This window comes from Notothenia rossii (assembly GCF_949606895.1).
Source record: "Notothenia rossii genome assembly, chromosome: 5".
Taxonomy (NCBI): Eukaryota; Metazoa; Chordata; class Actinopteri; order Perciformes; family Nototheniidae; genus Notothenia; species Notothenia rossii.
The window spans coordinates 64,124,995-64,135,258 of NC_136903.1; the positions used below are offsets into that span (position 1 = coordinate 64,124,995).

The window sequence follows — 10,264 nt, forward strand, 5'->3', positions numbered from 1 at the left end:
TCATTTTCAAGCTTTCGTTACTCTCCACATAAAACACACTGAGGCCGCTCCTCTCCATTTCAACAGCTTTTGTGAAGCCAACGTTTAAAAACTCCTCTTTGTATCGTCTTTTTGCCATCATGTACGATCGGGATTAATCAACAGACAATAAACAGACAGCGCGAAAACTTTGTTGTATTTGCAACGCAGCCATCAGCTCTGACGCTGTGTGTGTGTAGCAATGCATTTAACTGGCGACCCAATCAAAACGGGTCCTGCGACCCATTTTGGGTCGCGACCCTGAGTTTGGGAAAGGCTGGTTTAAGGAATAGATAGCCCAGTTGATGGATCCGGCGGCCAGGATGCAGAGATGTCCTCCGCGCAGCTGGTTCAAAGCCTGGAATAGTTAAACTTTTAATCATTGCTTTTCAACTTTAATACTTTACTCTGCCCAAAAAAATGCCCAGCACTCTCTAGTCTCTTCTCAATAACCCAATACACACAATTATCAATCTTTAATTGCAAATAGAACATGATATTCAGTCTTCGTGTGTGTGTGCATTGAATATTTTTCAAGGCAAAGATTATTTTGATGTGAATGTCCCTGCATGGGCACTGATTAACTGAACTGAAACAGGTGTGTTAATCAGCGGAGGGACTCACAGCTGGGAAACTGACAGCTGAGAGAGAAAAGGCAGTGGAGAACTGTGAATGGGGGTTGGAGGACGCTACATGTGACCCGGCACTCTTTTGGGTGGGAGGGTGTCGTTCGCAGCAGATAGAGCTGCCGGCGACGAAGACAGCCAGACAGGAAAGACGTTCGAGTGTCAGGATCGGGAGGCCTGTTACCTCCTATAGATAGTCAGGGCCGGGGTTTTAGTGAGTGCGAGCCGCGATCCCTCCTTATGCACGGCGGTGCCCAAGCAACACGGACACCAGCTGTGACTTAGTTCACGTCGTCCGGCGAAGCCCATCCCCGGGGAGTTGGACGGCGTCCCAAGCGTAGAACCCAGGGGGGGTCTCGCCAACTGGCGAGTTACGTATACTCATTTACAGTATATTGTTGTATGTCGGATTTTAGAAGTATTTTACAGTGTATGGAAGGAGAGCAGCAGGGGAGAGGCTACCACGAATTGGAGCCCTCGCCCTAAATTGTTGGTTGGGTCATTGCAGTGTGGGTGTGCTGTGTGTGTTCATAATTGCCTAGTTGTGTGCCTCCGGCAGAGGGTGTTTGCATGCCGTGTTCTTAGTGTGGTGTGCCGCGTTAAATACTAGTAAAACTAGCCCTGCTGAAGTGTATTTAAAAGTGGACTCCACAGTCTAGTGGGGGTTTCTGGAGCCCCGTGGACTCGCTTTCTCTTGTTCTCTCCTCTCCTCTTACCAGTGAACTGTTGTGGGAAAAATAAAGATTGTCCTATATTTTGTACAAAGCTGCCTCTGTATTTATTAGAAGGTTCTGACAAAGTGGTAGTGTTTCCTGCCACACCTGAGCGAATCCAATATATATTACACTGGTGGCAGTGGTGGGATCTAACAGGGAAATGTCAGACCCGGAAAATAATCCACCGAGACCTGCAGAGGCAGGTAGGAGTCAGCCACACGCTGCCCCTTTGTATAATGGAAATGGCCGGACTGTGACTCCGCGGCCAATCTTTATGCCTGAAACTTTTACTGGTAACACAACGGGACGACAATGGTCAGATTGGGCTGAACAGTTTGAAATGGCTGCTGATGTTAATAATTGGGATGAACCATTAAGACTAAAATTCATGAGTCTCCTTCTGTCAGGCAGGGCACGTTAAGTTTACAGTGGGTTGTCAGCAACGGCTAAAGTTAACTATATCTTGTTGAAAGAAGCGATGGGAAGATGTTTGGACCCGTGTGATAGTGACGACTGGAACAGGGCTACATTCTCTTCACGCCGGAGGTTACATAATGAAACTGTGCGAGAATTTGGCATTGCGCTGCGGTGGTTGGTTGTTAGAGCGTATCCCACGGCAGACCTTAACACACAAGAACTGTTGGCCAAAGACCATTTTGTTGCACAGGTGGGAGGTGGAGATTTGCGCGTTAGCCTTTTCGCAGCGCCAAGCCTGCTACTCTGGATGATGCTATATCTTGCAGCCAAACTTGATCTTATCAGAGGCTTAGAGAGTGGTTACACAGTCCCGGATGCTAGAGTGCGGGTGGTTGCGGAGAAATCTGCCAGTGATGAGCGGGTTGATGCACTTTTGGGGGTTGTAGAGGGTTTGCGACAGGAAGTTAAATCACTGAAAGTTTCAGTACAGGCTCTAGTGGACCCAATGCAAGCTGTCCCTGTAATACCAGGGGTAGGCCCCTCCCCTCACCTAGGTCAAACACGTGTTCCTGCACCCAAGCAGGACGTTGACGAATGAGAGGATGTTGGGAGTGTGGCTGTAATCGTCACATACGGCGGGACTGTCCTTATCTACAGGGAAACTAGAGGGGGCGTGCACAGAGGGCCAAATGTCCGCCCCCCCTGCTTTATCCACTGAGGTCCCTGATAGTCGAAAGGGTGGTTCTGGCTATCTTAAAGCTAAAATAGGTGGGTTTGACTGTCATGTACTTGTAGATACTGGAGCCTCATGCTCTATAATTCCTAAGCAGCTGTGGCTTTCTGTTACTAAAGGAGGGTGTGATTTGGGGAATTATACAGGCAGGGCTACGGCAGCAAATGGTGGGGGCATGCATATTGTGGGGTGCTGGCAGACTATATGTCAATTTGATTCCCTTGCGCTTGTTGCAGAGTTTTTAGTCTCCGATATTCCCTCAGAAGAGATCCTGCTTGGGTTTGATTTCTTATCGCAATATGGAGCTGTGGTTGATCTAGGGAAAAAGACTTGCCAGATTATGGGCAAGCAATTTCCCCTGGTTGATCTTAACCCATCATTAAAGCCTCAAGTGGTTACTGTGCAGTCTGATACCATTGTTCCCCCACGTAGCGAGGCCATCATTTGGGGTCAGGTCCAGAGCGGGTGGGGGGATTATGCGGAAGGGATGCTGGAACCCTCCACCTCTCTCCCTGGACACTGTGACATATTGGTAGCCCGAGTGGTTTGCAAAGTTGAACAGGGCCTGCTGCCAGTACGCGTTATCAATGTAAACAATGAAGCGCGAACATTAAAGAAGGGCATGAAAGTGGGCACGCTATTCATCGACATTGAGGTGGGGGATGAAGTGAAGCAGTGCGAAGACGGTGATAGCGGAGACGTACATCAGTCTTGGACAGTAGACATGCTTATGAAACAGTTTGGGGTGGAAGAGAAGGGCTTTTCCCCTGGGGAGCTTAGTGCAATCAGACAGTTACTGCACCACAACACCTCTGTGTTTAGTCGTGGGGAGACTGATTTAGGCAGGACTCCCTTGATCTTGCATGAGATTGACACAGGGGATGCCAAGCCTGTTAAGATGCACCCATGAAGAATTCCCCTCCACTTGCAGCAAGAAGTAACTGAAAATGTAAAGCAAAAGCTGGACAATGGTATTGTTCGTCCTTCCTGTAGTCCATGGGCAGCACCTGTGGTGCTAGTGAAAAAGAAGCAAGGGGGGCTTCGGTTCTGTGTTGATTATCGGAAACTCAATGATGTTACTAGAAAGGATGACTACCCCCTTCCCAGAATTGACGATGTCTTGGATAGTCTTAGTCATGCTTGTTAGTTTTCCACACTGGATTTGGTGAGTGGCTATTGGCAGGTGGAAGTAGATCCTAAAGATCGCCACAAGACTGCCTTCATCACACGCCAGGAGCTGTTTGAGTTCAATGTCCTGAGTTTTGGTCTTTGTAATGCACCCAGTACTTTCCAGAGGTTGATGGACTTGATCCTTGCAGACTTGCAGTGGACTACTTGTTTGGTTTACTTGGATGAAATTATTGTGTTGGGCCGGACTTTTCAGGAGCAATTGACCCGCCTGGATGGCGTGCTCCAGAAGCTCCGGCAGGCCAATCTTAAAGAGCCTGTAACACGAACCCAACAACTGTTGTGCAATGAAATAGTGGGCTACTAGTAATCTCGAACCGTCAGTTTAAAAAAGAAAAAGCGATAACGTTCCGATAAATATCAATAATTTCGAACATCGCGGGAAAATTCCTTCGACTCATTTTGAGGTTTTGGGGGAAGCCGGAAGTGACGTCAATGCGCTAAGTTGCGCTGACAGGCGACACAGAGGTCCCAAAGCCCCCCCCCGTTGACAGTTCACGAGCGCGTCCATAGTGTCTCCCGTCCACCCACCACCCCGTCCACCCAGTAAAAACATCCCCACTACACCACTGGTTGTAGTAGTACACCAACATGGATTGAACGTGTGTTTTTTTTTCCACAATGTTGGGGAAATTAATGGATAAAATGCACGGATTATTATTATTATTATTATTCCCACTCCGATCGGGACACTAGGTCCACCGTTTCCCCGCAGCGGGGCTCCCCCCGTTGACATTTTACGTGGGCTGGGCTGGGTGCAGCGGCGGACTGGCCATCGGGACGAATCCCGATGGGCCGGTACCGAAGTGGGCCGGTCGGATAAGTCACTAGCACATCCCCCACTCTCCCCGTTGACAATTTACTAGTGGTACCGAAGTGGGCCGGTCGAGAGTCCCGGGCTGATGTTTAGTCCCAGTCCACCACTGGCTACATGACCGTATGAGTGCCCATATTGACGCACCTAATTCCTAAACTTCTAACAGATACAACATAAACCAATCCTTCAGCCTCATATGAGCTCTCAGACACGTTCAAAATTAAACTGTCTGAGCTGTCTGAGCTTGCTGCTGTGTGCCCCATCGTGCGTTTACATGCAGATGCTGGGATCCTGAACGGTGCAGCTGGAGCGCTGTGCCCCCAATGACTTCACACATAATTTGGCGGGACTTGAAGAATCCCGAGAAGATCAAGAAAATTGTCAACATTGAAGGGCAGATTAATGGTTATCAAAGTACAAATATCCAAAATCAGTTCAGTAACGGTTTTCAAGGGGACAATATTTACTCAAATTGATGGGTTTGGATGATGGGGGAAACTCGTGTCACAGGCTCTTTAAAGTAAAACCATCCAAGTGTAACTTGTTCTCCACGCAGGTCCATTACCGCGGCCATGTCATATCTGCAGGGGGGGTGATGCCAGACCCTGCTAAGATAGAAGAAGTTAGGGGGTGGCCTGTTCCAAAAAACCAGACTGAGGTTCAGAGTTTTTTGGGGCTAGCCTCTTACTATAGGTGTTTCGTAAAAGGTTTTGCGGACATCGCTCGCCCCTTGCATCAGCTCACAGAGGAAGGGAAGCGTTTCCGATGGAGTGAGGACTGTCAAAGTGCTTTTGACAGACTTAAGGCTAGTCTGATCACGACCCCTGTGTTGGCGTATCCTGACCCCAGTAAACCGTTTACCTTGGATACAGATGCAAGTGATGTTGGAATTGGGGCACTGGGGCAGTGTTGTCTCAGGAGGAGGGAGGGCTAGAGCGAGTTATTGCATATGCTAGCAGGGCCCTTACAAAGCAAGAACGTAAATATGTAACTACCAAAAAGGAGCTGTTGAGCATGGTGACCTTTACAAAGCACTTTAAACACTATTTGTTAGGTAAAGAGTTTGTTTTGCGAACCTACCATAATTCTCTGCGTTGGTTGCACAATTTTCAGGGCTTGGAGGGACAGTTGGCTCACTGGATTGAACAGCTAGCAAATTTTCAATATAAGCTCATCCATCGTCCAGGCAAGCTCCACAGTAATGCTGATGCTCTTTCCAGGCTACCAGCTTTTCTAGAACAAATGCCACATTGTGATCAGAATCCCTCCCAGGGAGGCATAAGCATGGTAACCCAATATGTGGGTGCAGTACAAGAGACCCCCTCAGCTTCAGCGCCATGTCAGGCAGAAGAGATGGATGAATTGGCTCAGGCCCAGATGGATGACACCGAGTTGCGGCGGATAATTGACTGTAAAAAGCGGGCTGACAGTCGTATGCCAGAAGACCCTGAACTTCAGAGATATTCCCCTGTGTGGAATCAGCTTCAAATGCAGGGGTCTAGACTAGTGAGAATTCCACCTTTATACTCTGATGCTGCGTCACAAGTGCAAGTCATTCTGCCTCGGTCCATGGTGCCGAAAGTTTTGGAACAGCTGCACAATGTTTCTACTGGAGGTCATTTGGGGGTGCAGAAACTCCAGGGAAAGGTTAAGGACCGCTTTTATTGGCCAGGATGGTTTAGAGATGTTACAGTATGGGTCAAGGAATGTGTGAATTGTGCTTCGCGTAAGACTTCAGGAAGGCTACCATGTGCTCCGTTACAGCCATCAGTTATGGCTAGACCATTTGAACGGGTGGCACTTGATATTCTTGGTCCTCTCCCAGAGACGGCTAGTAAAAATAAGTACATTCTGGTTGATGGTGATTATTTTTCAAAGTGGTAAGAGGCTTTCCCACTCCCCAATCAGGAAGCACGCACCATTGCCAAGGTTTTGGCAGAAGCATGGGTTTGTCGCTTTGGTGCCCCACGCAGTATCCACTCAGACCAAGGACGCAACTTTGAGTCCACACTCTTTAAGGAATTATGTGAAATGTTGCATATCCATAAGTCCCGCACATCCCCATATCATCCCCAGTCGGATGGGTTGATTGAGCGTTTTAATCGTACTCTTTTGTCTATGCTGGCCCTGTTTGTGGAGGATAATCAGTTAAACTGGGACACTCTGTTGCCTTATGTGATGTTGGCTTACCGCAGCAGTGTACATGCTAGTACCTCTTTCACTCCATATCAGGTCTTATTTGGACGGGAAATTGTCTTGCCTGTTGACATCATGCTAAATGTGGACGACCAAAAGTCATTTGCTTCAGCAAATGAGTATGTGTCTAAACTGAGGGAGACGTTGTCTACTGTAATAGAGGCAGTAAAGAAGCACCAGGCTAAGGCATCAGAACGACAGAAAACATCCTATGTTTTCAGGGCTAATTTCCAATATTATTCTGAGGGGGAATTGGTCTGGGTGCGGAATAAGGCTGAGAAGCGTGGGTTGTCTCCGAAATTGCAGAGGAGGTACAAGGGTCCATTTAGAGTGGTGGATAGGGTGACCGAAGTGCTTTATAGGCTTGTGCCAGTCGAGGGGGGTCCAGAGGGTGTTGTCCATTTCAATCGACTTAGGCCCTTTACCTCTTCTTTAACAGCACCATCACCTCCAGCTTCTGGGTCCAGAGTCGAGGGACAGATGAGTCCCCAAGCGGGGACCAGTCGGCGTCCTCGGGTCCAGTTCGGTCCACTTTCGCCAGCCCACCCTAGAGGCCCCTGCAGGAGGGAGGACACCACTAACAAGTCGGGAGGACCGGACTCTGTGCGGGAGGACCGGAATCCTGTGGGGGAGGACCAGAACCCTGTGGTTGAGGACAGGAACCCTGTGGTGGGGGACAATGGACGAATTGCAGGAGCCTCGCAAGGAAACCTATCCGCCCAGGGACCAGCCTCTCTTTCCGGGGGCCTGCCTGGTCCCCCAGTGACTTCAGACGCGGTGGCTGTGTCTGAGTCTCCAAGGGAAGAGTCGGTAGCACCGTCGACAGGGGGTGGACGTTCGGGCCGACAGCGGAAGCTACCGGTGTGGTCTCGAGATTACGAAATGGCACCGTAGTGACTCGAGGACGAGTCTTTTTGGACAAGAGGGGGGAAAGTGTGATGTGAATGTCCCTGCATGGGCACTGATTAACTGAACTGAAACAGGTGTGTTAATCAGCGGAGGGACTCACAGCTGGGAAACTGACAGCTGAGAGAGAAAAGGCAGTGGAGAACTGTGAATGGGGGTTGGAGGACGCTACATGTGACTCTGCACTCTTTTGGGTGGGAGGGTGTCGTTCGCAGCTGATAGAGCTGCCGGCGACGAAGACAGCCAGACAGGAAAGACGTTAGAGTGTCAGGATCGGGAGGCCTGTTACCTCCTATAGATAGTCAGGGCCGGGGTTTTAGTGAGTGCGAGCCGCGATCCCTCCTTATGCACGGCGGTGCCCAAGCAACACGGACACCAGCTGTGACTTAGTTCACGTCGTCCGGCGAAGCCCATCCCCGGGGAGTTGGACGGCGTCCCAAGCGTAGACCCCAGGGGAGGGTCTCGCCAACTGAGAGTTACGTATACTCATTTATATTGTTGTATGTCGGATTTAAGAAGTATTTTACAGTGTATGGAAGGAGAGCAGCAGGGGAGAGGCTACCACAAATTGGAGCCCTCGCCCTAAATTGTTGGTTGGGTCATTGCAGTGTGGGTGTGCTGTGTGTGTTCATAATTGCCTAGTTGTGTGCCTCCGGCAGAGGGTGTTTGCATGCCGTGTTCTTAGTGTGGTGTGCCGCGTTAAATGCTAGTAAAACTAGCCCTGCTGAAGTGTATTTAAAAGTGGACTCCACATTCTAGTGGGGGTTTCTGGTGCCCCGTGGACTCGCTTCCTCTTGTTCTCTCCTCTCCTCTTACCAGTGAACTGTTGTGGGTAAAATAAAGATTGTCCTATATTTTGTACAAAGCTGCCTCTGTATTTATTAGAAGGTTCTGACAAAGTGGTAGTGTTTCCTGCCACACCTGAGCGAATCCAATATATATTACAATACCAAGTGGCAAACTCTTGGGCAGAGCCGGGAGGCCAATAAGGAAGTGCCTCAAACTGCAGTTCATCTAGTGGCCAGTAGGAGCAGTCTGCAGAAGGGAGCAATTTCCATAGACCTCCATGTTAAAATGACCAACTTTACAGCAGAAATAAACATGTTTACATCGTGGTTCAATAAACCATATTCTCTGTATAGTTAGATTCCCCCTTCATGACAACTGTGTGGGGAGGGGGGGTTGAATTGTTTTATAACACAATCCTTTGAGTTATATTAGGTCTTAAAGTGTTTGCATAAATGAGGGCGTGGTCATCATGCAACCCAGTCTCATGGCATTTCGTGTTCACCAACACGATTTTTAATCTATTGATTCGTGTTCACCAACACGATTTTCTCCTTTTTTTCATGTTGCACAGCACGATTTTAAAAGCAATGTATTTCTACTGGTAATGTGTTTCGTGCCTGCAGCACGTCTTTTTCTCCGGTCGGGTCGTGGAAGACCGGAAACTGTGTGGTTCATAAAAACATGTTCTTACTCAATATCAAGCCACAATTATTGCTTTTATTTTAAATCGTATAATTTCGGACTTTTGTTGCCATCTGTGAGGAAAATAAATGGGGCTCAGAGCCTCAGAATACTGAAATCTTTATTTTTAAATCGTTTTTTCCTTCTAATTTGTTATTCTTTTCAAAATAACACACTTTTATTTACTCACCAATAACACACAATTATCCTTGCTTTTATTTATTGGTTTAATTCCATAATCTCTGGCTTTTTTGGTGTCCGTCAGGAACTGAATTTCAAAATAAAAATAATCGGAAACAGACGTAGGCCTCTAGGAGTTTAGGATGGCCGAAGACACTACACTACCCATAATCCCCAGCTATCGTTTAGGACTACAGTCCCCGTGATTAATCTTCAAGCGCTGGGATTGGATGTTGGAGTGGCAGTGCGCCAAGGTTACGCCGAGCGTCAAACAGCTGTTTGAAATGGAACAAAACCACGCCAGACTATCCAAAACTGGAATCGAACGTCCCCCCCAGAACTACACATGCTGGGTATTGTGTTTCGCAAAATGTTCCATGGGACGTCTCTACTGAACGTTTTCGTTTTTCCCACAATTAGAAGTTGCCAGTATTAAAAACATTAGTGTTATCAAATGTAAAACATATAATTAATAAATGGGTGAAAATCGCTTGTGTCCATAATGCGCAGCATTAATATATACCCACGTGACAACTCATTGTTACTTTGTAATTCTACTCCACGATTCAGAGGTTAACCTGATTGCCAAGTGCCAACAATCAGGAGAGATATTTGATAGTTGGTGCTTGAGAAGACTAAACATTTATCTGCAATTGACATGAATGGAAACGAGTAATAAAGTATATTCATTACTCGTTATTCTCTACTAATAGTTAATTAAAGACTGTATAATGGCTATTTTACACATCCCTTTCACGATTTTCAAAGGTTATTGACATATCATATACACAACTACGGTGTATGCAATGAATGAAAATCTTGGGTCACAGGTTCCTCAACAGCACATTACAAGACATCTATCAATATGTGTTTGTACCTCCACCATTAAACTGTCATATTCTGCACATTTCTTATACTATCTACATACATAAGAGTATAATTAATATGTATAATATCAGTTAAAATAAGTGCTTCAACATAGTTAACATTGGGAAAG

General features: G+C 47.4%; 1 protein-coding gene across 1 annotated transcript in view; it reads left to right on the forward strand.

Moving 5' to 3' along the window:
- The window catches only part of LOC307038593 (uncharacterized protein), a 16,362-nt gene extending 7,917 nt beyond the window's left edge, over window positions 1-8,445 (forward strand). The window contains exon 2 of the mRNA XM_079680105.1: window positions 7,151-8,445. Within this exon, the coding sequence (XP_079536231.1) occupies window positions 7,151-7,605 (455 nt within the window). The 3' untranslated portion in view covers window positions 7,606-8,445. The remainder of the gene's footprint in view (window positions 1-7,150) is intronic.
- Window positions 8,446-10,264: the final 1,819 nt, after the last annotated feature.